Source organism: Tyto alba, unplaced genomic scaffold (genome assembly GCF_018691265.1).
Source record: "Tyto alba isolate M040663 unplaced genomic scaffold, T.alba_DEE_v4.0 Super-Scaffold_8, whole genome shotgun sequence".
In the NCBI taxonomy this organism is placed as follows: domain Eukaryota; kingdom Metazoa; phylum Chordata; class Aves; order Strigiformes; family Tytonidae; genus Tyto; species Tyto alba.
In genome coordinates, this window is record NW_024881329.1 from 24,304,038 (window position 1) to 24,331,929 (window position 27,892).

General features: G+C 44.4%; 2 protein-coding genes across 15 annotated transcripts in view; one reads left to right on the top strand and one right to left on the bottom strand.

Annotated features, from left to right (window-relative positions):
* Positions 1–27,827, bottom strand: LOC104358375 (methanethiol oxidase). Its single transcript, XM_032999491.2, is given in 15 exon segments — positions 1–772; positions 1,350–1,468; positions 2,454–2,546; positions 2,719–2,840; positions 3,345–3,423; positions 4,409–4,492; positions 4,494–4,588; positions 4,684–4,866; positions 5,947–6,067; positions 7,640–7,825; positions 8,952–9,064; positions 10,124–10,177; positions 20,035–20,085; positions 22,874–22,936; positions 27,391–27,827. Coding segments are annotated over 15 exon segments (1,572 nt in total). The 5' UTR covers positions 27,437–27,827; the 3' UTR covers positions 1–609.
* Positions 25,708–27,892, top strand: part of POGZ (pogo transposable element derived with ZNF domain) — a 38,965-nt gene continuing 36,780 nt past the window's right edge. For 3 of the 14 annotated variants that reach the window (XM_032999486.2, XM_032999488.2, XM_032999487.2), the window contains exon 1: positions 25,732–25,896. In XM_032999486.2, the coding sequence (XP_032855377.1) occupies positions 25,835–25,896 (62 nt within the window). In that variant the 5' untranslated portion in view covers positions 25,732–25,834. Of the gene's footprint in view, positions 25,897–26,349; positions 26,410–26,437; positions 26,888–27,892 lie in introns of those variants that run through there. The other 11 variants (XM_032999480.2, XM_042785524.1, XM_032999484.2 and 8 more) reach the window with 9 other exon arrangements.

Genomic DNA, 27,892 nt, shown 5'->3' on the forward strand with positions numbered 1-27,892 from the left:
TGACTTGAAGAACAACTTTATTGTTGATTTTTTCTAACTTCAGTGCACAAATGTTAAAATATAACCCAGCTCCGGAAACATGTGGCTTCAGATTAGATACGCATGATTTTTATGCTGTGTCTGCTGTAAAGCACTGATCACTTTATGAGCAAATGAAGCTTGGCAGGGGCAGGACACCCTTGCTCTGAGGCAAGCCCATGGACTGTATCCTCCTCATGGAGTTATTTAGGAACAGTTTCTCCACCAACAAACAACAGCGGCAAGGCAAAGCAGCACCAAACAAGGCGAACACTCCTTAAAAGACTGGTGACCTTGGCCTTGAAACCAACAGTCAACAGTGAATACACAGGACCTTGCACAAGGGGAAGGAGGAGAGAAAATGAGATGTGTATCATGTTTCAGAGGGATTTACTTGGCTGCCTCAGAATGAGAAGAAAGTGGAGCTTCTGTGGCTCACCCTAATGGAAGTCCAAGTTTAGAGAGCAGACAAGGTTCCAGCTGACCCGATTCACCTATACAAGGGAAGTAGAAGATAGAGAGGAGAGGGAAAAAGAGAAAAAAAATTACAGAAAGGAAAAAAAAAAAAAGGCAAACAGCTCCAGAGAGCAATTACATCCAGATATCAGAGGTACAGTCTCCACCAGGGTAACGAATCTCATGAGCTAGGACAGGCCCATCAGGTTCCTTCCCAAAATCCACTAGGAAGTTTTTATTCACTTTCAGTCCACCTCTTTCAGTATCCACATCAATTTGCAGCATAACAGAGCCTTCCCTGAAAAAGGGACAAGAAAACAGATATTGGGAAAAGGATTCATATTTGTTGCTCTTCTCTTCCACATTTGGGCAGGATTTGTCTTTGTTTAATATAAGATGGAAAGAATCCCAGATTCAAAATGGACCTTAGCAGGTCTCAAAAGTGAATTACACCGGCTCAGTGGAACCTGAAACTTCAAATTAGCAATGAATGAATGAAAATTAATAGCTGTTGTTACTTATAAAGGAATGGGCAAGCTGTACTATGCCCTCATGTGGCCATCTGGAAGATCATCACTTTCCTTAAGTCCAAAAAACAGAAAGTCATGCTGATAACTCAAAGGCAGTTTGGAAGCCCAGGTCACATTCATTGGTTTCTTCCTGTTCTTATCTATTTCCAAATAAATCATGATTTCAACAAAGATTGTGTGCAGACCCCAGCTTCCGTGTGCCCATGTGCATAAAAAGTTACTGGATTCTCTCTCCCTGCGTGGGAACTTTGTTCTGTATACCAGCTGGCACATGAATATCACTGTTTAAGAAAAATCTTGACCATGGGTTTGTACAGCCATCCTCGTTTACCAAAGTTTTCTTACTTGATGAGATCTGGGTAGAACTGCTTGTCCCATCCACTGTAGAGAGAGTTGGTGACATACAATCTCTTCCCATCCAAACTAAGCTGAATCATCTGAGGTCCACCGGGCACCCTCTTCCCCTGAAATGATAATAGAGAACAAGGTGCTCAAGACAAGCTGCCACAGAGGTTGAACAGAAGAAATGCAACAGCAAGGTGAAATAAAACAGCACGGCAGTTCTGCTGCTCGGAGGATCATCCAGCACTCTGAAATCCTTGACACAGGAGCACCCAGTCCCCTACTTTGGAGACAGAACAGTTTTTATTGGGAGTCTTATTCCTTACTAACAGAGAGTCTCAAAGCCATTTCAGATGAGTGCCATTTAATTTGCAGAAGTAGTAACGTAAGAAGGTAAGGGCTGAAGGGTTCAGGTTGCTCTACTTGGATGGAAGCGTCAAAAATCAACCAAGAGGTGGGTGGTGTAACACAGTGTGATCAGCACAGTGCCGCGAGGTCTGCACTGCGAAGAAAAGGACTGTGTGGAACCTCCTGCAACTGCCTTTGGTGGCCAACAGACTGCAGTCATGACCACATTCAGTTCTTGCACATCTTGGGACATTCCATAGGTGGCTGCCTTGATGGTAATAATGATAATGGACATTGATAATGACCAGAGACAATGAATGCTCTTTGAGTTTTCTATCACGATGCCAGGTGCCATCGAACTCTTCACACACACATACACGGGCACCACTGCAGGATGAGCTGGTTTAGTGCTTCAACCATCACTTGCTGAAAGCTTCTCAGAAGCAATGATGGCAGTGTGATGAATGCACACTGCATCAGCTTTAAATTAGCCAGCTACCAACAGCAGGGAAGATGTAATTACACAGGCTTCAGTACAGCTGAACAGCTTGTCCCATTCCACCAGGGACCCAGAACACTTACCACGATTTACGAGCTCCAGTCCACGCTGACACCTGATACCTGCCCAGGCTGGAAGCCAAGACACAAACCGGCTCAGATATGGCTTCATATGTTGCACCTTTGACTGAGGTGCAGGGATATTTCAAAATGGATTACAACGAGCAGAGCACTGACAACATGCACGTTAGGAAAACTTACTTTGATCACAAACGGCTCTGGCTGACACTGCAACTCCTTGTCTTCCACTACAGTTACAGGCCCACCTCTTGTGATGCTGCCTCCCAGAAACACCTGCATCCAAGGGCATGTGTGAGAACAGGCAGCAGCTATCAAAGGAACATTGAAGCAGTATAGCGACAATTCTCAAGCAAAAGTCAGGTGTCATTTTCTCCTTTTCAGAAAAGAAGGAAATAAGCAGACTGTACTGCCCTTGTATGTGACAGCCTTTCTGCTGCTGCCTCACCTGCCCCACCAGCTTGGGCTTGCGGGTGTCGGAGATGTCGTACTGGCGGATGTCCCCGTGCAGCCAGTTGCTGAAGTACAGGAACCTGTCGTCCAGTGAGATGAGGATATCAGTAATAAGACCTTCAAGAAAATATTCAGTAGCAAAGTCAGGAAATGGACAGGACCAGCAACCAACAAGACCACAAGCCTATTTTCTTGTGAAATTCTAGCCATAGTAGCCTCAGAAAAATATATTAAGATGTGGGTTGAACAAACACAATCATCCTTGGAAAGCCAGTGCCTACTCAAAGGAGGTTCAGGCTCTACCAGCATTCCCAGGACCATTCCTGAATACTGTGAGCTCATGCTGAGAGACCCAAAGCTCAAGTATTTTTGTAGAGAAACTGTCTTCCAGCATTGAGCAGTGTGGGAGCAGAGGTCTGACAATCTCCTACGTGGTGGCTCATAAGCAAGGCTAATTTGGTTACATCACAAGTGTTACACAAAGAACCCAAACAGAAATTTAGTACCTTATACAAGGGAAGTGTTTCCCATTTACGGATAAGGTTCTGCAACAAGCTACACTGTACCAGGGAACTGGAGAGGACAACACCCCATTTCTTTTCCAAAAATGCTCACACTAACCAGGCATGTCAGGGAGAAGCCATCCTTGCACCTTCTTGCTGGGTACTTCAATCACCTTCTCTGCTGCCCAGTCTCCTTTCTGCAGAAGGCAGAGAACACAGCATTACTACTGCCTTGATGTTCGCCAAGATGGCTCAGCTCTGCATGGCAGAGGGAGGAGAAGCAAATACTGCTATTTATTTAACACGTCTTGTACAGAGGTGATATGCACACTGCAAATTAGTGTTACCGAGGGGTGGGGATGGTAACTATACAGCCAGTGAGAATGTTAATGACTATACTGTGCAGCAGCATCTCAAACAGATTGCTGTAACAGGAGCAGAACTTAAGACTGCTGATCTACAGCTTGGTGTCTTACCCGTCTCCAGCTCGCCCTCGAAAACGGCAGCAGCTCTGCTTCCCTGCCCATGGCCCCATCACTGCCCCTCCAGGCCTGCCCTACACTTCCAAATGCTGGCTGAGCAGCAGGCAGCGCTCACTGGCACCGCTGGCAAGTTTCACATGTTCGGATTAGCTGTCCAACTGATCCGTGTTTGCTGACCAGCTTGTAGGCCAGAAAACAAGCCGCCGAGGAAAGCTGCAGCTCTCTCCTCAGTGCAACTGTTCATTCGACTGACTCATGTTCAAGCGATCACTAATGTTGGCAAGACCTTCCCCTCTCTGGCACTTGCACAGTTCATTAACTGTGATTAAATTGACCAACAAGCTATGGTGGAGGGCAGCAGCATTGGCAGTGGGGCTGACAGACCGCTTAAGCTTTGCTCTCCTTGCAGGATCAGGCTGCTGAAGGTTTGCATGCTGGACACCAGCAACACGCCTGCAGAGCTACCCCAAACACCTACCAGCTGCACTGCTCCCAGATGAGGCACCAAACAGGAGCTCCACAGAGCCAAGGCTTGTATGCACGCTCTCACTAGGTTTGCTCCCTGAGCCCACGTTACAGCTTGGCTGGAATTAGGAGCCAGCTTCTTTTAATCTGAATTCTACCCTTTCCTAAGTGATCGGGGGATTTCTGAAACAGCTAGGTTTGGGCTTCTGCATTTGCCACAGCTTCCACTACTCACCTCTGTCTTGTAGAACCGGTGCACTGCACTGCTCAGCCCACATGCAACAAACCCTTCTGCAGCATCGGGATTGTGGAGGAACCGCAACCTCCAGAGGTATGGAGCCCTTCCCTAAGTCAACCGCCTGAATGTGGGTGTGAGTGCTCCAGTCCCACACATTAATGCGGCGGCCGTAATGCCCTAATGGATCAGGTCAGACAAAAATAAGCATAGAAGATAGGATTTTAACAAAGAACCACTTTTACTTCTGAGAGCTTAAACAAATGCTCCCTCACCTCTCTCTATGTCAGCTGGGTTAAACCCATCTGCCAAGGCTTTTGGGGTTCCCCACTCAGTGCTCATCAGGACATTGTGGCGTGGCTGGTACCAGAAGTCGTAACCCAGGGGAGGTACCTTTTCCCCATTCTCCCAATTTCCTTTCACTTCAAAGGTCTCTCCATCCAGCAAAATAAAGCCACCTGACATAAAAAACGAAGAAAATTGTGTAAAAACATTCACACAGATTCACGGCCTTAAACAAGATAAATATTACATTAATATTTAAACGTCTATTTTCTAAGTAGTATGTAAAATACAACCCTATGCTATAGGAGAATGTTGTGATCCTGTTGGTTTTGCTTTCGTGGACTAAAGCAAACAAAAGCTGGATTTTTAAAGAACTTTATCACACTGTAATGAATTTTTTAAGCTTCAGTTTGCTCTATTTCTACTTAAGACATTCCAATAAATCCGTTAGCCCTCCTAGAGTACATTTCAATTAAGGGATATCTTAGAGAAGATCCTGGAGGAGTCACCTCTGTTTTAATTTGCTTGCCACCAGTATCCTTGAATTACGTACATAATATGCATCTGTTCAAGGACACGTTTGCCCATGATTCAGAAGAGAAAAACCCTGTGAAAAGGAGCTGGGTTAACCACTTACCATCTGAAGCGTATTTCTTCTAATAGCTAGTATTTCTCTTTAGATGTCAGGTGGTTTACTTCTGAATAGGTAACAAAATTTATACGCAAGAATCCTTCAAAAGCTTTCAATAGGAAATGCAATCTGCAATAGCTTGAAAGGCTTAATTTTCATTAGACAATGAGACAAAGAGTATTTAGGTTGGCAACAGAATCTTTCATGCCCGAGTCACAAATACTGAGCTGATGCAGATTATGGCCAAACGCAATTCTTCCTGGCTCTATGCTGAAGGGACCCAAGTGAAATGCTAATGGGTTTCTGGCTTGTGTTATAACCACCAGTTGGTTTTCTTTACTAATATATGTGTAAGACTGAGACGTGGAAGCTGAACTCATCAGCAGTCCCACAGAGGTTCCTCCACATCAGGTCTGAATTGCTGCGGCAGGGCAATGACCACACAGCTTGCCCGGTAACAGGAGTATTTATTCTATAGTTAAACAAGCAACCGCTGGAACGGTTAAGTGCACAGAAGAACTGTAAGCTCTGCAAAATTCTTCCAGCTTTGCAGCCTGTACTTTGGGAGCATGGCACTTCTATACCACAAATACTTTTCTAGAGTAATGAAGGGGATTAATACCTTTTCCATTGCCAGACGGGTCTCCCAAACAGCTGATTAAGATGTCACCACTGCCCAGACAGTGAGAGGTGTGAGGATTAGCCACGTTCCCCTTCCAGAATAACTCCACTGGCTCAACGATCTAAAATGAGTGTACACACAGTCACAGTCACCTTCACTGAGATCACTACAGAACACCAGTTCCACCCCTAAGAGTTCAAGTTTCAAAGACTGAGGAAGGAGTGGGAATGGCGTATGTGTGAGGGGGAGTGCTTCTAATGCTATTTTGTTTTTCAAGTACCTGCCACCTCCCGCTTTCTACTCCGGCCAGTAACGCAGTACCATCCATGACATTTATTTGTTCTTCTCAAAAATATAATCAGCAAGAGTTGAATGCTTAGAATCAGTCTAATTCGTGCATCAGTGAGACACTGACATCTGCGTTTGTTTTAATTAGTATCAGTGGCAGAAACACCACTTGTGCAATATTCAGACATCAGCTCTCACTGGAGTACTAGCAGTTCAGAGGGGAAAAAAAAAAATCTTTTGAGGCTTGCCAGAGACTCAGTCTGAACAAAATTCACTGTACAAGAAGAGACCTTTGGGGGTTTTATTCCACTGTATTAATAATTAAAGGCTGGTAAGGTTCTACGGAACTCAAAACTGAAAGATTGTGAATGAGAGTATTTGCAGGCAGGTAGGCTGGAACAAAAGACCACTTAAGAGTTTCCTTACATTCTGCATTATGACCAGTATTCAAAATATGCTTTTGATAACTAAATTTGTCTCTGCCAAACCTGGAACTCTGTACTGAAGTTTCACACATTGCTGTAAGATTCACCTGACCAATTACACACACTGACAGTGTATGGATTTACATCCAAGCTAATCCTCTATGCTTACTTTGTAGTCAGTGAAAAGAAACAAACACTCTTAAGACACAATTCCTTTACCCTAAAACAGTTTTCTAAACTAGGTTGGACAAATCTGACTCCAGCAATGCCTATTTATTTTTCACTGACTGTAAAGAGAATCTAAGCAGTTAGATGTGGAAAAGTATCAGTCTATAACCAAACCCTGTATCTATGCCAAATTAATTCTACTGCAGTGGAAGTTTTGTTTTGTGAAAATTTCATTTCTTTCCATGAACAAGAGATTTTTTAAAATGTTCATTTCCCCATATTAAAACATTTTCTTAATGTTTTCTTTTAAAAAAATCTACATATCACATGCTTAGAAACCAAGGATTACAAATCAAGGAGGAGGTGTCCTTTACAGAAGAGATCTGGTTTTGCTCAGTGAAAATCCAATCAAATTTGAACTCATCGCTGAAAAAACATACAATCTACACATGCTCAGCTGCATGTGTCATGTAGGAGTTTGCCTCGTCATCCTGTAGTCAAAAACAATAATACAGTGTGCAACTACTTTGACTGAAATTCATATTGCAGAGGCAGGCTGAATTCTGGAACTTCCTCATTCTTCAGCGCTTGACACCAGATCTACTCACATTTCTGTAGTGTAAGATTCTTCTGTGTAGTTTATCAGCAAATTGTAGGAGTTTCAAAACTCCCACAAGGTCCTAATGTTTGACAAAAGTTTCCGTAACTGTTCTGGCTCTCCTACTCTATTTTGAAGTTGGAATCCATAAAATCACTGTCTCTTGGTCAAAATACAAGAAGTAAAAGCCCAGCCTAAAGTCGTCGAAATATACCTTATGGATTCTAGGAGCTCGCAAGTCTGTTCCCACATCCACCACATAAATTCGAGAAGAGATCAGACTTGGTAGAATCAAACGATTTCTTCTCTTTGTGGCATCCCCAAAGCAGCTGCTACAGGCATTCCACCCTGAATGATGGAGCTCATCCTTAAGATTCGGCATGGGCAGGCGATGGATCACCTACAAAGTCAGAGAAGGACTTAAGATTCAGCCTGGTATAGTTTTTCCCCTAGGCAAAGAAATGGGTCTTTATGTCAAAGCATAAATTAATAAAGAGCAGAAGGAAACTGCTATTTGTTATTCAGGAAGCAGATTCAGCCTGAGATATGCAGAGCTGAAGCTGTAAAGTGGGAGAAGAAAGTTGGACATCATGATTGCATAGCATTTGTTAAATGTTGCATGCTATTAAATTAATCCGAATCTTTAAAAGACTGTCTAATTAAGGAGACATGCAATAATGATATGGAAAAAAACAACAGAAAAAAACATCACTTGTCCATGTGCTGCAAGTCTCTGACTTTACAAGATTTACTTAATTACAGCTGGGGCTGACTGTAGCAAACAGACATGTTAATTTGCACTCTGCTTCTGATTTTTCCTTTTCCACTGTATAACTGAGAAAAGTTGAAGGATTACAGCTAAAGTTTGTCAAAGTTTTAGATTTGTTTCTTCCACTCTGACACAATAAAACCCTAAGCAGTAGCTATAAAAAAAGGAACAAATTATGAAAATCTTTGTTGTCAAACCAGATTTGCTGGTCCTTAAACCCACAGAGCTCAAAGTCCAAAGTACCTTCGGTAATTTGAGTCATACAAGCACTGCATGTTTAAATGCAGTTTAGTGTAGACTATCTGCAGTAACAAACTAAGAGGCTTGAGGACAGCCTTACCAGGTTTTGGACCTGGTCTATTGGTAGCTACCTACCCACAGCTTTCCATTTATGAAGTAAATGGATTAGATTTATAATGTTTAACGTGTAGAATTTCCCAGGGTGTCAGGCATCCTACATTATAAACTCTGTCTGTACCACAGACACCCCCTGAGGAAATACCACCTTCTAGAGCTCATGCTCAGTATAAATCAGTAGCAGTGTTACAAAAAGAGCTATTAAAATACTAAGCACAAAAATGCTCTGAAAGTGTCTTGAGAAAACAAGATAAACGTTAGCCTTGAGTAACCTAGTAAGAAAAGCAGCAGAGGATTTGATTGGTTCTCAGCACAAATATCTCCCTGCTGATGGTTACACAAGCCCAGATATTCACGGCCCCAGCAAACGGAGCAGCGGAGCCGTCCCGCGCACAGGTACCTGGCAATAGTGCGGCGATTCGGGGTCAACGTCCACAGTGGCCAGGTAGTCAGGCTTCTCTATCCCGGTATTTCTGTAGATACAGGGCACGTACACAATCTCCTCCCGCGGACCTTTCAAGGCAGAAGTCTTGTTTAATGCGTCAAAAGAAACCATTTTTACAAAAAGCTGTGGCTAACTTTAAGAGAATCTCCTCTGGATTTAATCTCTCCATCTGTAAATTGTGATTCCTCCTAGGAAGCTGAACCTCAGCATTTCCATTTTATGGAGAAACGCTAGTAGTGTCTAGTTGGAGCAGGCAGAAATCACCAGGAGAAAGTGCTCCTTCAGCTGTGGGGCCTTTCCACTCCCCTGCCTTCCTAACACAAGAGGCTCGGGAGTTGTGTTTTTTTTTCCTGAAAAAGGGCAGTGCTGGAGACCACCTCCCCCTGCCAGGCCATGCCAAGCCTCTCTTTCCCCGGTTCCACAAGTGATGGCTCCCTGCTGCCAGGGCCAGGATTTCAGTCTACTTATGCCAAAAACCTACTTATTACAATCTATAAAATTGAGGCTTTTAAAATATATCAAAAGACTCAGGGTGAAGTTCTGGCACTATTAAAAGCTACAGCAAAATGCCCCAAGGGGCTCGGTGAGGTTCAGGATTCAGCCAGACACTGCTGGGAAGAACAGAACATAACTTTTGTACAGAATATACCATACCAGACAAAATACCCCACAGCCCTGTCTCCTACGTGTCCCTTCTTCTGTCCTAGACAGTCACTTGTTTTTATGAGACTCTGAAGGCAATCTATAACGGTATCCATTCAAAAACACCAGTGCAACTTTTTTTTTAGGTTAAACACTTGCTGTCAATATTCTTAAAGCAAAACTATTTTGCAGCATAAAAAGTCAGAACAGTTTGTTGAGTGTTAGCACCCTAGAACCATGCACACATCTAAACCCAGACCCACTTGGGTTTAGTGCTACGATTTACTGAACTCCTGGTAACAGAGCCTGCACGCTTTGCCCAGGGCTGGGTGCAAAATGAAATAAAATCTCTTCTGATATTGAAAGTCTCCTTGGCCTTGCTAACTAATGAGCCACTTTGGAAGGCACCTATGTAGTCTTCACCTAATTTGAAAACAATTCCTTTACTGACGGCCTGGATTTAGGAAAGATGTTACAGCACTTGCCTTTCATGGCATCCAGAGGAGTTGCATATCCTGGACCACATGCTCCGCATTTTGCTGATTGAATCAAAAAAAGAAGTTCTTTTAATCTCCAAAATATTTTAAAGCATATCTCTAAGAGGACATTGGATTTGCATTCAGAGATTGACAAATCTTAGATCAAATTTTTAAATTGCCAAACATCTGTAAGTCTTGCTGACACCTGTCAGTGCTAGGGCTACTTGACTTTCGGAAAATATATACAATATGACACTCCATGCTCAAAACTAATGGGAAGTTTGGGCCTTCGCTTCAAGGCGTTCAGCCTCACAATTTTAAAGCACATTCATATATGACAAGGGTCTGGGATTTAAGAAAATTGTGTTAAATGTTTTACAGAGAGCTGCTGAATCACTGCCAGATGAATAAGTAGACAGATTGCCCAATTTGAACAACCCCTTTTATTATTACTGGAAAGCTTCCAGTCTTTCTCCGCATATAAATGCTGGCGAAGTGGCTATTTTTAAGGATGTACAGCCTGGGTAAGAGGTGATACTGCAGGTGACCAGAAAGCACGAGAGGAAGGGGAATTATGGCCCATTCCACCTTCCCTCCAGTAAAAGCTCAGCCCCACCTCTGCTCTCACGCCACTGCTAGAGCTGCCAGAAGCTCTCCCCGAAGGGGCATTCCTTGTTCTCCGCGTCCAGCACAGCACCACCACCACGAATCAGACAACTGAGTGGGGAAGCTGTGGTTTCTGGAAGCTAGAAAGGGAATCTGAACGTCCTCCGGAGAAGAGAGCCCCACGGAAGCAGAAGGACCGTGTCTGGTTGGAGGCCGGGCTCTGCGTTAGGAGGAACGTGTCATTCTTTGGTGGCAGAAGGCTGAGAAGCTCTTCTGCACCAAGAGTCTAACCCAACCGACGCATCTGGGTGTCCCTGTGCACAAACCCTCAAAGCTTCAGTGGGGATGGCAACCGCAGCAGCTGTTAGCCACAGCTCCTCTGTCCGGAAAGTGATGTGCTCACTTCCAAAAGGACACGGCTCCTCTGCCAGGATTTTCCAAAACTAAGAGCTTGATCCTCAGCGAGCACAGAGCACTGCTCCCTACTAACATGCAATACTTAAACCATCTCAGCTTTCTGCTGAAAAGGGTCTTAGCTCCCTTTTATCAGTTTGGATCCTAATCAACACCTCAGTAAAAATTAAATTAGAACAGCCTTGTACACAGCAGTTTCTACTCTAACACAGTCCACAGAGCATATACGCTCAGGATTGCAGCAATAAATTGTTGCCTAGAATTAAGAAAATACTACCCTGAAATACTGCTTTAAGGGGCAGTTATGAGTTGCAAGTTTATAGGCTTAACTGACGCACATAAATCTCTACTTTTCTAGAGTCACGGAGCTGCAGGCCTGCTGAACACAATGCCAGAAGCTTCTGCTCCATTCCTAAATGGAACGAGCATATAATCAGCTGTTTAAAACACAAAAATATGGAAGTGCTGTGCAGCAGGATGCCAGCATATTTTTTCAATATGACACAAAGTGAAATACATGTTGACAGAAGCAAAACCATAGTACAGTTGCCTCCCTCCCTACCTCAAGTGTCTGTACTAAAAATAAGCAAACCAGCTAATTATTTGCCATTCTCCGATATTTAAAAAGATAAATTTACAGCAACAGTTTAATTCAGAAGGCCACAGATTTAAGATTTCAAATCCAGAGGTAGCGACAGCTCCAGTGCCCATTTAATTATGAAGCCTTTCTTCAAAGGCGAAACGCTTCAAGCAATCCACTCACTGCCTGTGGAGGCTCATAACTTCAGAAACAGGATCTTCTCAAAAAGAGCAATTTAGTACTTTAGATTTGATTTCACATTCTTTGTGAAATATTTTTATCTGGAAACACAAAATATAAAGTTTGCTTTGTTCCATTTATGTCTAAACCATAATTTAAACTTTATACCAATTTTCTCAATCACCTAAATTAGCAGGGAACACAGTATGCATTAGACCACAGCTTAATTAGCATTGCAAATGCAGTTTTCTGCAGATTACTTTGAGAAAAAGATTATTTGTGCCAAATTGTTTTCCAGAGAAAACATACAGCAAGATGATGAACGTTTTCTCTTCCTTATTCTCGCACACATTTTTTTCTCCTTTCCCTCTGATCTTGTTCAAACACTCTTTTATTCTGAACCATTGTATCTAACTGCCTGAAGGTATCTGTGGATGATGCAAGCCTTTCCATGTTATACGATGCCAAGCTCATTTGTGAATACAAAATAAGGTTTTTGTCATGAAACTGTGATTTATACCATCTTGTAGCAAAATATTAACAATAATATTTACATTGCTATGATAACAATCCATGGTTAAACATGTTAACATTACTTGTTACGTTCCAGATCCCCCATTAATCTGGCAGCTGACCAAAGGTTTGGAACACCAGAAGTGGGACACTGTATCACATTCGTGGGGTTTGCAAACTCCAGTGAGGACAAAAGCAGCGAGATTTTTTTTCTGCAGTGTATCTTACACATCTCCAGGCAAATTCTCTCACAGGTAGCTTCCCATCCACAAGTCCACCTTCCTTGTCCTTCCAAATCAAAGAAAATTTCTCTACCGCCAATGGCTGTTGTGTGAATTTAATGGGAAGAACATATGCATTTAGCTTTATCTGCTTCATTGTACAATTTTCCTTTTTTCACAAATGAAGTTACAATAAGCCCAATTTCTCCTTACTCTTATGCAGCTGTTTGTATATATATATCAAGAGCTGATAAAAATATCACTGTTCCTTTTGTTACCATCGTCTACAGAAATCTGCTCTTACGAAGAGCAAATGGAATTGAGGAATCCGGTCTAATTTCCTTTTGCTCTGTATTTTTTCATGTCTTTCCGTCTGTTCTGTTCCTCTTTTTGGAGAACAGGAGGGACAGGAAACCAAAGGCAAGCGTGCAGTCCTTCACGAGCCACCAACACCGATCCACAGGCCACTCTGGAAAACTCCATGCAAAATAACAGCAAGGTTTGGGGATATTTTGCTACACTGGCAACAGCTGAAAATATGTAAGCCATGAATTCCCACAGAAAGCACAACGAGGGACTCCCTGCAGCTTTCCAGCCACTCAGCAAGTTTCAGACAAAAAGGAGGCAGTTCCCAATGTCATAAATGTTAAAAGAGCTTTTCTGGTGGTGGCAAAGACACCACACATTTTCGGCAGGCAGTGACGAATAAAACGTTTAATTTCCCTCCTTTTGGGGGGCACCAGGTTGTACCACAGCGCTGAGTAAAATCGCATGCTGTGCGAGGCCAAAGAATGACCACGGGTCTGTCAGTCTAGCAGTCACAGCAGAGCACAGCAGTCCAGCCGCCGCTGGGTCCATCTGTCCCTGTTACTGGGCGAGCCGAGCCACCGTGGCGCTCTGCACCCCCGGGGCCAAGCGCCTCCTCTGCCAGGCAGGTGCCAAAGACGCCTCTCTGCCTCCTCAAGGGCTCCGAAGGCTTCAGAAATGCTGAGCTCCTCAGGGCAAAGAAATGCTGGGAAATACAGATCGTCCCAAAGGACAACAAATAACCCAAATCTTTATAAAAGCAAGATTTGGGAGACTGTTTTATCAGAAACTTCTGAAAGCAGCTATTTTTTAAAAAAATAAAAGGCCAATCCATTTATACTTACCTAATCAGTGTGTTAAAGGCACTTATTAGCACAAAGAGCTCACCTAAGACAAACTGCGAAGGTGCCGGAGACTCTTTGCTCTACAGAGGGGGTTTAGGAGAAATGTGGCAATAAATTAGCCACCTCTGTTGAGAACTTCAAGTTAGGTGGAATAAATCTGGGCCAAAATGGGCTTTTTGTGGAGCCTGAGTAAATAGAAAGTTCTCTGCAGTTAGGGTAATGCACGGGCTAAACCCTGACATAATGAAAAAATAAGGTAGGCAAATCTGGTTTATGGTATGATTGTGTTAAACTGCTGAAATAAACACACAAATGGGAAAAAAATAAATTAGCCTATCAGCTATACTGTATCCATGACAAGACCCAGGCCTTACGGAACAACAGAGACAAGAGAGGCACGTTGTTTCTGGAACACAAGTCATTTTCCCAGTGAGAAATGATGCAAGCAGACTTCAGTGATCTGCTCCGTTTGTGAAGCGCAGCCCAAGACTATCTTCTACACTGCAAGAGCATGTTCTTCCAAACTTTGTGACCAATCACCACCAGGCTACTTTAAGCTCTAAGGTGTGGTGTTTAACTTGGGCTTGATCCACTGCCCAGGGATCTCCCACAGCCTGCCGCACCCATCTCGAGAAAACTCATTATCACAGGTTACAAAATGAAATTTACAGTTTGTTAGAAAGCAAAGTAAAACAAATATCCTTTACTTTGCACTGTGATAAAAGCACAAAAAGATAAACATTCACCCTATGCAGATAAACCAGACTAGATACTTCTGCTGAGTCAGAATCGTTGTTTTTCGTCTGTATAATAAGGGCTTTTTTTACTAATGTCTACAAGCCTACCCTGTTTTGTGAAATCCCAATGTAACAGTGTTCCCTTTGCAAATTACACAGTGATACATTTACATGCAAATAAGCTGCCATCTATTTTAGTCCCCTCCCTCTATTTCTTCTCCATGTATCCAAAAGTGAAAGTCCATAAAGATTATATGGTCTATCACAAAAATAGAAGCAAAAAGTTAAATTCTGGTCCTCAGTTTCCCAGCAATCTTCCTAAGCGTCGTTCACATTCACAGTCAGCCAGAGCAGCGAGTCCAAATGCTTATTCCAGTTTCTAAATTCTGAGGTACTAAGAGACATTTAATGACAGCATAAAAGGCACCTACTGACAGCATTGAAGATACCTATTTAAAACCACGGGGGGTTTCAATAGCTTAAAGTAGTAAACCTTTAAATAGTCAGAGGAAATGCTGAACTTCGGCCCCGCGACTCCGCTTACCAGCCCACGGCGATAACAACCCCACTGGCCCCTGCTTACAAGTTTCAGGGATCTGTAGCCAAAAGCAGCAGATCCCGGCTGGGTCCAGGGGCTGGATCTCTTACCCATGTCGGATCGGCTGTTCAGGGCTGCTGGGCGTGCGCCGGAGCAAGTACAGCTGCTTGGACGGGCGATTTCGGAAGCAAAGCTGTTCAGAGAGGGTCATATATATCCAAGAGCGGAGGGGCGGGCAGGACGGGGGAGAGAAACTGCCAAGGGGAGGATCCGGCGCAGCCGGGAGCGCGGGAGGACGGCAGGCAGCTGCTGGCTTTGGCCGGGGAGGCCCCACAACCCCGGGACAGAAATTCAGCTTCCCCTTCCCGGGAAAGAGCGGGGGAGGCTTACTTCGTCCACCTGCTGCACCTGGTTCTGAGGCTGCTGCACTTTCCTCTCGCTCCTCTTTATATTGCAGGTACGTTTATCTGGGTATTTTGTCCCCAAGGAAGCGCCGTGGTGCAGGGCGCGCCTGCACGCTTCCTTCCAGCAAAGGGGGGAACAGTTGGGCTTTACAGCTCTTGATTTTGGGCAGCGTGTCAAGCTCTGGAGGAGTCGATGCCTGCCAGACCACATCGCAGCCCTGGATGTGTCTCGTTTGGCAGGCGGCAATGTGTTTAACATTTCATGGCCTTTCAGTCCCTTCAACAAGGCAGCTACAAGAAGACAACTTGCCTGCTGAAAACTTCACAGAACTACTTCTTAAAGAAGGCTCTTTCAAGATTGACAGCTGCCCCCAACCATTGGAAAATCTGGATTTCACTCTATATTCCATCTGGGATTCTGCTAAACTGTCCCTAATAAGAATTAGTCTATTGTTTCCCACCGATTTTTGAAAGGACGGTACATTTTCCCAGGCAACATTACCTCTGTCATTTCCAAAACCTTTTCAAGAGAGGATACTGCATTTTACAACCCTGTCCCACTTCTTCTCTGCCTTTTACATAAGCCACCAGTAACAGCAGAAAAACTAAACAGTGCTGAAACACTAGAACTTTTTAAGCAATTCCCTTCCATGAAACCAAGACAGTGCCAGGGAGAGCTGATGAACGACCTATAACTAACCATTTATTTACATTTACTTCGTGAACGGAGCCTTTTGTTCCTGATCACGAATTAGGCAGATGCAGTCTGTTAACCTACTTGCTGCTTCAGACTGCTAGCTAAGTATTTTATGCAAACAAATTATTGCTCAGCAATGCTTTTCTCTAAATCTTGTTTTCAACACTCCACAGCTGTAGTTAGGTATTTGAACTGTGTGATGGGCCATCCAAGTCGTGTCTCTCTCATCTCATTTGATGGGCTTACTTCTGTGGATTCAAAAAGATAACTTTTGGGGAAAAAAAAAAAAAGGCATTTTTATTATTTTTGCCCACAAATCCTTAGTGTCCATTAGTCTTCCTTGCATATCTATCACTCTTTCTGATCTTTTCCTCCTCAGACAGTTCCTTCCCTTCTTGATTTTTCATTTTAAAACACCACTTTACTACACATAAGCTTGATTCAGTGTTTTTTTAAGCCACTATTAAAAAAATGTGAGTAATGTATTTCATAAACCCGAGTGCGTATTCTCAGGAGACACCACAAAACACTCACTGAAGATCCGTCTCAAGGAATCAGACCCATCTCTTCAGACCAGCGTGCTCCTGAAGAACCCCACTGACGTCAAAGGGACTGACTCCAAGGATGAACAGGAGTCCACAGACATCACTTCAATTACAAGATCTATGACCTGAATTTTAGGCAGTGGGTGGGAAGTCAGTTGGTCTCAGCAGTGACCTACTTCTGCCTCCATCAAAATCACCAGGTGAGTTCCCGAGGTCAGCAGGAGGCCCGTCAGGCCAGTTCACACCCACCCGAGTCCCGTGCAAGGAGTGATCCAGCCCACACGGAGGGGAAGCACGTAAAACAAACACCACACACATCTGCAAACTGGTCAGGCAATAGCTTACTTCTGTTTAAATGATTTGACCCAACAGGGAACATACTATTGCTCAGGATGAGTATCGCATTGCATGAAATCATTAGAGCTCTTGGCTCACGTCTCATGCCCCTGTGGAGGCACTGGGAGCCGCTGCACACCTCGCACATGCCTAGCACAAACACAAAACCACAGAAAGGCCAAGATGAGCTTGTACACACCCGCAGGCTCTGGAACAGCCTCGGAGGCAGCCTGAAGCTGGGAAGGTGCAGAAGAGACACTTGAGATTGAAAGATGTGCGTGCCAAAGGGGCGGTCAGGAGCAGCCTGGTGAAAATGTTACAGCTCGTGAGATAAAACCCGTTGAGTGAAACAGGGCTGTGTTAAAACCAAACCCACACTAGCAGCCACAAATACTTTCACCTAGTCCTTCACAACCTAACCTACACCTACAATTTTCTCCGGTTCCTACACAGCTCTTACTACTGTGACACCCCGCGCTGCAGCTCAGACACCTACAACGCTGTCGGCAAGTGCAGGCCTGATTTGTGATCCTGCACCTAGGAACTAACCTCACTGAAATGTCATCACTGAGATTCACAAACATACTTCATCAAAGTAGAATACTTTTATCAACTCATCAGCATGCCTTGTCTTGAGAGATGGTTATAATATATGATTGTATCTAAAGCAGCACAAAAGGAATGTGTAGGTAGGGCCAAACACACGTGTTTCTGCTCCGTACCTTTTCACAGCATCTGAACTCCAATTATGCTTGAGGAAAACCAACTGAGTCAAGCCAATCTGGCTTGACGGTTTATCTAGTCCGTTGTTCACATTCCAAAGATTCCCCGAAAGCCTCACTCCCTGCTCTGCGTGCCGTTCATGAAGTGCTGCATGGGACGGAGACCTCCGTTTTCTTCTCAAAGCAAGCCTGGAAGCACGGGGCCACACAGTACCTGTCCCATCCGGGTTTTCATTACATTTCTTGAGCCATATGGAATGAGTCCGGGTATTAGGCCCAGGATTTCAAATGCTCTTATTTTTATTCTTCTTCGTGAGATTTTGTATAGTTCATTCTCAGCTGATATGCCATGCTGCATGGCCTCGTATTTTGACATGTTGTTCTTCAGGTGTTTGATTCAGATTCTTCCAAGGTGGATATAACATGAAAATTCGTTATTTTCAACCTTTAGATTCTACACTGGATCTATCAACAATTATGTCAATTCTTTCAGTTACAAGTAGAATGGAAAAATAAACTGTAAGCTCCCTAGTTTAACTGATGTCCTTTCTATTACATATGCATAGTATGTGGAATATTGGGTCCCTCATCTTTTATTGAGAGTCCTTGTATAAAAGCATTGTAAGAAGAGTGAAATACATTTATTAACCATTATAACCTGACCAGGCATATATCAAAAAGTTCATATAAAATGACAGGAAATAGCTACACTTATGTTTAGAAATTATTTATTTTCTTCACTACCCTGGACATGTTTCACAGTGCCATCTGTCAAGCTTTCTGTCTCCCTTACCACTGATGACTTCTTGAACTCAGTAACATGTTTACAGAATTATGCAACCAAAAGTTATGTCTTTTGTTTGTATAATTTGTCCTGCAATCACATAAATTGCAAAACCTCTTCAGGACTAGGATCACGACCTTTACATTGCACTCATATTTTCATTCTTGTCATATAACTAATACAAAAAACATCTCTCCTCCCTCTCCAAATAACATCTCAATCCTCCCTCCAAAACAAGAATATGAGAACAAAAATCTAAATGTCATTGTCAAAGGGTACAGCAACTAAGAATTCCCTGTTGTGTGTTTGGCTTGGTAGGCAGCTTAATACCAGGGGTTTATCCTTTTAATGTTTATGAAAACATTGTGTCAATTTAAATGAATCTTTACAAAACAGGCAAAATCTTGCAAACCTCAGGCAAAAGCGTCATAGAGAATTGCTTGAGTAAAGACTATTGCATTTAGATGAGCAATGTTATTTCTTTCTTCTCTTGATTGTGCAGAGAGTATTAAAGCAAAGTAAAAAAGAAAAGAAATCTAAACAAACGCAACACAAAAATAAAACCCTAAAACCAAAAGGCCAGCAAAACAGAGCAATCCACTAGAGATGGATTCATTCACTTGTAAAGAGGATGGGAAATTAAAAACCCACATGGGACAAGCAAGAGTCAGATCATCCAGTGGACAGCTGGAAAAACTTTCCAACACCACAGAGGTGAGGGCAGAATAAGACCTGGTAAAGAATTATGATCAGGAAACAATATTAAGAGGACACTGCTTTTGCAAAGTCAAGCATTCGTCAATAAAAGCTACGGTTAAAGGTGTCAATATAAATTAATTTCAATCCCCTTTTATGCTCAAATAAATTAAATTCAGTTGCCTTTTAAATGTGCATTGTGAAACCTATATTGTGAAATAACTCACAATTATTTTCTCGTAAGAGACACGCTTAATTCAACTGAGTAGTTAACACATTTTTAACCATTAATATTTAGTGCACAACCCCAAGGTTATCAAAAAAACCCCAACACATTCCAACCAAGCACAGAACACATTTTTTTTAATTGCTGCATAGGAACCTTGTCATACAAGTATTCTATAAACACTATTAAATTTAGCTGCACAATACTCACTGTGTTAGGTGGCATTGTTTAGTTTATCTGACAACTGCTGACTTGGGAGAGAGGAGAATTATAACTCCATTGACCAAAACCACGTAGTACATTTTAATGCCCACTTAAAAAAACCCCACAAGCACTGAGCTTATTTATACCACCATACGCAGCTCACTTGTCCCTTCTGCAAATTTGGCTGCAGATATTTTATGCTGAGCACCCAAAAATGAAAACTGCCCAATGACTGGCCCAAACTGTAGTTTAAGTGACTCATCCACAACAACGCTGGAGTCAATGTAGGCACCAGAATTTCTTTTTTAAGAATTTGTAGAGGATAAATTTGCAGAAGACAAAGAAGAGTCAATCACAGCCTACCTTCAAAATCAGACACTGGGAAATCGACACCATTCTTCTTCCCTGCACTCCCTGGAAAATTATTCAACAATTTGTTAGAACCCGAAAGTATCTTGGAAAGAACTAGCCTGTAATTATCAGGAACAAATCACAGCACACCAATTTACTTCTATGGTATGAGAAGACTTTGATCAAAAGGGGAGAAGTAGAAGAGAACGTATTTCTTAGTTATAGTGAGAAGTTTGATGTTGTGCCTCACACCTTCCCCCGAACTAAACCTATAGCCTATATAAAACCACTGCAAGTTTGGTGTAAAGATACCTACAAAACTATAAAATCAAAAAACAGCTAGGTAATGGTTCACTGGGAAATCAGAAGGACTTGTAGCTCTGTCAAAGTCTGCAATGGATCCATATTAACAAGTCATTTCACTACGGTGACACGTGTGAAATGGAGAACAGCCACATTAAATCTACAGACAAGAGCAAAGTAGAAGTATCAAGTATTATGGGTTATGGGATTATGAAAGGGAAGGGATTATGAAAAAATTGAGAAATTAGGAAGTGGAGGGGTGTTCTTCCTGAAATAATATCACTGTTATCAGAATTAGCCTGGAAGATAGAAATGTCTAACGCATTTTAAACAAAGTTTGCAGAATTCCTTTCTCAGATGTTTTATCTGGATATTTGTTCCCAATCTCATGTGGATTCCAAGGCAGGCTGAAAAGCATTACTGTTAATTTGTCTTAAACCAGCATGGAAGCAGGTCTCGATGTATTTATTGATGTCAAGTTGGCAAAGTGATCATCTGCAATACAAATGTTGACAGTCTCCTTTGAACTTCATTGAGATTTGCAAACCACATTATTGTTCTTTAATTGTTATATAAAATACAACATCCATACAACAATTCCATTGGCAACCAGAGTTAAATATCTCCACGTGTAATAATAAATTATGCTTTTGGCAACCTTCAAATTTTATCACAAATCTTACAATAGAGATTTCTGTTAAATCCCAGTCACACTATCTGAAGGAATCATGTTTTGTTTTGTTTTGTTTTTTTTTTAACAGGGAATATGCTAAGCCTCGTGTTTATGGAGAGCTCACGGCTTGAAGCTGAATGGAGTACAAAATCCCACAATTCATTATTTTTAATAATTTCATAATGTTTAAAAAAATTGCATAATCTTGGAGGGCCCAGTCTTTCACTTCAAGGTTGATAATAATGAAATGACAACAGCCAGATGTTTAGGGAAACTGCAAAGGGAAATCTCAGCTGGGACTTGACAAGGCAAACAAACCCAGTGATTAAAAAGACAGACATTTTTATAGCCACAATGGCTTCCTGCAGAGAAATATCTTGATCCTGGGCCAAATCCCAGAGTCCTGTAGACTAGAGTCCTCTAACTCTATTTTTATTAACATCTCCCTTGAGTAGGTTTCTTCTGCAGTGGTGGGTTATTTGCCTAAGTAATTAGCTCATATTTTGCAGGTGATACTGTCATTCTTTCAGGACTAGTATTAGCAGTTGTCAGTAAAAACTGCCATGTTTCAGCAGCTTTTACGGAAAGGAACCCCACTCCTTATTTGTACCTGTGCTGCTCAGTAGGGTCTCTCGAGAATAAAGGAGAGAGACTTCTATTAGCTGGCGAGCCGAACTGTAAAGTGCTTTAGTATCCCTTCAAATGTTTGGTCCCCTTCCAACAAAAAAAGTTTAGGTTTGATCTACCTCGGTACTTACCCTTGTTACACAAACACGCATTCACAGGAGAGCCTGTAATTGTGATTTACGGATCTAAACCTTCAGTATGAACTCTAAGGATATTGCTTTGTTCAGAGGGCCGTTTCTTTTCAGCAGTATCTTCATAAATGTAACTCCAAGTGCATACCTCCAAGAGTTAATCGAGTCCCCCAGGACTTCATATTGTAATAGCTCATTTAAGTAAAAAAGGTGGGGTGTTTTTTTTTAAAAAAAGGGAAAAAAAAAAGAAGACTTAAAAGATTCCTCAGTGACCAAACAAAATGTATTCCTTACCTCTCTGCAACATATTGAAAGAAACAGCTCAGCAGATTTTTACCCTAAAGATAGAAATGCAGGAATTTTTATTTCTTAGCAATCTTTTCAAAGACAAGTGGTGACTGAGGCTTAAGCATTCGGTAGTTATGTGGTTTAAAACAACTTAAGTAACTCCTGGTCACCCGTTCCTGTCCTGCACTGTCCACTGGGTTGTGCAGAAACAACAGTGGCAGGGGAAGAAATCTGCTACATGTTTAGTTATCACAGAGGAATTCTGGAGAGAAGGGAGAAATTTATAGCTATAAACGAATGAAAATCAGTGCTCTGTGTTACACCTTGTAAATGAGTTACAATGTATTTGAGAATTAAGTTGAGCATGGAACCAATTAATGAGCATCCTCAGGCATCAGAGTGACCCATTTGTGCAAAGTATTAGGGAAAAACATTTAGTGGAGGATTCCCCAAATCCAGTCTTTTGAGGTAAAACAACACATTTGATTTCTGCTCAATGAGGAGGTTGGGAAACAACATTTTAGAAGCGGCCAGAGACATTTATTTCAACGTTTGTTTGAAAAAATGAAGAATAAAGTTCAAACCTTTATATGTAAGTTAAAATACAGAACATGTAGATGTTCTAAACATTCAGATCTAAAGAATACTAGTTAGCTTTATCACAAACACTATAAATTGAACCTAAGTGTTAATTCAGTGAAATGGAGAGAGAGTTCTGTAATGAAAAGGAAATGGGCAAACGTCCTGTACTTAAAGCAACAAATTCATAAAATAAAGAAACTGAAAAAAATCAGGGAAAACATCGCTTAACTGTAGTACTTTTGGGTACCTGGGGCAGCCAGCACGCCTCGCTGCGCGAGCATCTGTCTACCTTGACGCCCCTGAAGCCGATCTGCCACAGGAAAAAAAGAAGTCACATACAGAGTTCTGTTTTCAAATTGTTAGTGGCATTCTCAAAGCTTAGTTCATTCAAACATATTCTAGTGGAAATTTCTGCTCCCTCAAAATCTTTTTGTTGTTTTTCTGACCCGCCCTATGCTAGGTTTTGAATATACTTAAGAACTGGGAAGGGTCTGCTACACCTTGTTCTACTTTCAGAGCTGCAATACGCTTCTCCAAGGAGTTGCTCAGTTATTCTAAAACCACATGTTGAAACTTTTTCCACTTTTTCCTGCAGGTGGTTCCAATCTTAGGCCCCTGGCAGAAAACCTTAGATGGCAAGTGTCCAAAACACTGGCTACCTGCAGAAGCAAAATACAATGTTCCAACTTACTATCTTTGGAACATGTAATTCATCAGTTGAGTTTTCCTACGTCAAACTATTACTAAAACCTACATTAGATTAGAAAAATGCTTGAGGGTTCATCTGGCTGAGAGGCACAGCTGGACCTCAACTGTCACGCTTAGATTGGTTCGAGCGTGCTGATCTCAACGTGGCTTGTTTTTCTTGGGTGAATGAGCCCTGAGGAAAACAGCATTTTTATGTCTTCACAGGTATTTGCCTTCTTTCCACTTCCAGACTTTTTAGTTTCCCGCTTCTTTCAGCCACAGGTCATCAGTGTAAACAGCCATCATTCAACAATCTCTTAGACTGCCCCAAACACACATACAGTTGGTATTTACGGGATGAAACACAAAAGTCCACCTGTGTGTTGTGTTTGAAAACATACATGTTTCACAATTATTTTTATTTCTAAAGAAATAGGCATTTTATTTTTGGAGCAAGAATATCAGACTCCTGTCTTGCTACCCTTGTGAATTTATGCATTTCAGCAGCAACTAACAATTTCTCACTCTACTGTACTCCCCAAATAGAGTCTTTCCTTCTAGTCATGGCAAAACTGAAAAATAACTCGCCAATGGTGACGTGATGTAAAACAGCCACATTCTCCCTGTTATTAATTTCATTTGAATTTGGTACCTGAGGAACATACACCGGATAAAGGCAAAACCACTCTGGTAAATTTTGATGGCTTCTTTTCTTTTTTAACTTGGCTTTTGACCCTAGCTCTAAGAAACATTACATTTACAAGGAAGGAAGAAATCAAGTTTAGGATTAGCAGATGATAATTTTTCCAGCAGTAAACACATTCATTAGTCATCAGTCAGTAATATAAAACTTTGTTGGTAAATCCTTGCTGCTATCGACATCTGAATTCCATTTACAAACTTAATTCTTCCCATTGCTAGCAATGCCAGTGTGGCTGGCTGTTTTCCCCTTCATTTACAGAAAAAAAACGCTTTTTATTCATAGCTTCTGCTTCCAGAATATCTCTTTGAAAAAGCAAGTGAAAACTGCTATTATTATATTAAATAATTAAATAATACTTCATCTAAGGCAGAGGCTGTGAAGCACAATCAGGAATACAAATGCACAACTAGCGATAATGATGTTTGTTATTATTATCAGTGGCATAACCACAGAAGAGAATGTGGCCCTTTGTATTGCCTATGTGTATGATTTATAGGTGACAGACAGACGTAAAATGAAAACCCTTCCCTCCAGCGTGAGGTGAAGTAGCCTGGTGCATTGTGTAAACCAGGAAGAAGGACTGGTAACTCATGGAGACCATCAGAAAAAAATGAATGGGCTTGTTTAATGAACCACAGAATAATAAATCACATTCTAGCAACACATGGCTATCACAGCAAGGGGGGCTCCATTTGGGACGCATACCACTTACCAAATTCATACAAGTGTTTTAATAATAAATAAAATAACGTTTCAAAGGATGCTGAAGATATAAATGTTAACAGAGTTATAAAATGTATGTATTTTTGTTAAATACATTAACTGTTAAGAAAACCCATGCATTTATCTGTTTTAACCATACTATCTTCAGCATTCAGTCGGTACTGTATGCAGTTAAAAGCTGTATATGTTCCATCATTCCTCAATTATTCACAATAATCAGTTCATTATTAAAGACATAATCACAATAATAAGTTCATTATTAAAGACAGAAGCCATCTGAATTTATGCTAGGGAGAAATGTAGTCCCTGATGATACGTTGGCTTGACAGCACAGGAAACTTAGGTGGCACCGATCCAGCAATGTACTTAAGCAAGTGCACACTTTTAAGCATTTATATAGTTGTGTTGATTGTATCTGGATTGTTTAAATACCTGAAGTTAGATATAGGCTTAAGCACCCGCTTAGGCAAAGCCCTCACACCTCAGCAGACAGCTCCCAAATTAGTCTGTACCGCCACGTCCACCCGCCGCCACCCCGACCCCCCGGAAACCCCCAGGCAAGCTGTGGAGTTTATGGCAAATTAATCCTTCGCCTCTGCCTCGAAGCCATCTCCGAGGGATGAAGCCTGTGCCAAGTTTTGATACAAGTCTCTTAGAAGGGACATAAAACGTAGGGATAAGGAATAGCTTAATCGAAAGGGCCTCTAACCGTTTTCAGAACTTGGAAGTCTCTCTGCCAAACATATCCTCTGATGTTCGGAGACCCATCCAGCAAGAGATGTTAGCTCGATGTCACTACATCCAATTTCAAACTACATTCAGCTATCGGACACGTTACTTTCGACGGATGATGGGTTTCAGTCCCTCAACCACACCAGCAGTTCTCCCCTTCCCCGAGAAAGCCAAAGGCTGCTAGGCAAGGGCGGCTGGCTCGAACCTCGACAATACCGCTAGCCACCCAAAGAACCTCGCGGTGAAGACCTCAAGAGCTAATTACAACATCAGTAACTAATTATCCCTACACCTGTAGATGGTAGCAGCGAGTCCTCACCACGCTGCCAACCTATGGCGCCTGGTGAGGCTGAGACGCAATGAATGCTACCAAGGGCGGCAAATTCCAAAGGCGCCGGTAGAGCCGAAGCCGCGGGCCGCTCCCGGTGGGCGCCTCCGCCGGGGCCGCCCCCAGCCCGGTAACGGCGCGGAGCGCTGGGCCGCCCTGCGGGGCCTGGCGGGAGGCGCGGCCCGGCTGCGGGGCAGCGCTGACGGGAGGCGGGCGCGGGGCGCCGGGCGCCCCCCGGGCGGCCCCGCAGAGCCCGGCCGGGCGGGGAGATGGCGGCCGGGCGCCGGGGCCTGGAGGCGGCGCTAGGCCTCGGGCAGGGCCGGGGCGCCGCCCGCGGCCGCCGCTGAGGGGGGTGATGGGGCTGAGGGAGGCGATGGCGGCGGAGAGGGGGGGGGGGGGGCGGGGGGGCGATGGGGAGGGGGGGTGTGTGACCCGCCCGACGCGCCCCGCGCCGTTTGCGCTTCGGACAAACTTCGTCAGGGCCAGGGCACGGGCTTGCGCCGGCCTACCCGGTGACGTCACCGCGCCGCGCGCCAATCCCCGCGCCGGTCCGCGGCCGAGAAGGAAATGACGTCACCGTATTCCTCCGCCGGCCAGGTCCCCTTTTTGTGTATGTGTGTGTGTATATGTGTGTATGTGTGTGTGTGTGTGTGTGTGTGTGTCTGCGGGCGCCTCGCGCGTGTATTAGCCCGCCGGGCGCTCTTTTTTTTTTTTTTTTTTTTTTTTCTCCTTCCTTCCTTCTTCTCTCCTCCTTCTCCGCTCCTCCTTCTTCCCTCCCCTCCTCCTCCTCCTTCCCCCCTCTTCCTTCTGAGGTGTTGGGGAGGGGGGGGGGCGAGACACACGCAAAGCACGGAGCCGCCCCCCGCGAGAACGTAGAGGGAGAGCAGAAACAGAGATAATTCCTCCTCCTCTTCCTCCTCCCCCTCCTCCTCCCCCTCAGCATCCCGCCCCGGGTCCCCGCGGGCTCATGCCACCTGCCCCCCCCCGCCGGTCGCCTCGCCCGGAGAGCGGCGGAGAGCGCGGGGCCCTTTAAGAGCGAGCGGCCGCGGCTGAGGCGGCGGGAGAGCTCGGCGGCGCCGGCGAGGAAGGTGAGTGGGGCGAACCCGTTATGTGGGGGGGGGGGCGGCGGGGGCGCGGGCGGTGACCGTTGGAACCGGTTCGAACCGCCCGGGTCTGGGGGGAGGAGAAGGAGGGGTGCGGGGTTTGGGGGGGGGGGGGGGGGGGGGGCGGCCGGGCCGAAGCGCGCCGTACACAAAGCGGCGGCGGCGGCGGGAGGAGGGAGGGAGGGAGGGAGGGCTCGGCGCTGCCGAGGCGGGGGACGGGGAGGAGCCGCGGCGGCGGCGGCTCCCGCCGGGCGCTGGAACGGGGCCGCCGCTCGCCCGCGGGGGGGGGCGGGGGGCACGGGGGGACGGGCGGGCGGAGGGATCCGCGCACCCCCCCTCCCCCGCCGCCGGGGTGGGGGGACGGGCGGTGAGGCGGCCCCGGCAGCTCCCTCCGCCGCCCCCCCCCGGCGCCGAGCGGAGCCTCCCCCCGCCGCCGGCGGGGTCGCCATCCCCCGGGGGAGGGGGCGGCCGCCTCCTCCCCGTCTTACCTCCCCCTCCTCCTTTTCCCATGGCTGGTGCTGGGTGGGCGGCCATGTTGGGCACGGGGATTATTTTTCTCTCTCTTTCTTAGCTGCCACAATACGCTGGAGGTGGGTTTTGCGTTACTTCTCTGGAGAAATGTCCTTTTCGCCCCTTTCTGGGGGAAGTTAACGGTGAGAGGAGTCTCTGCCTGCCCGTTGGGAGGCTGAGGGCCACCCCTTGGCCTGCCTGCGCTCCCCCTTCGCAGAGCGGTTCCCCCCCTCCGTTGCCGCCTTGCCTGAGGGCCGAGGGAGCCGGGCTCGCCAGCCGCCCCCCCGCTCCGGGCTGGGCTCAGCTCGTCCTGCCGCTCGCTTCTCCCTTCGGTGTCATCCTCCGGTGACAAGGGAGCGCTCAGCGCTGGGCTCCCGGCCCCAGTGGAAGGGGCTCTTCCCGAGCTCATCCGAGTATGTGCAGAGGGGAAACTGTTCTTTTGATTTGTTTCCCTGAGCTTGCAGGCCCTCTCCCTAGGCT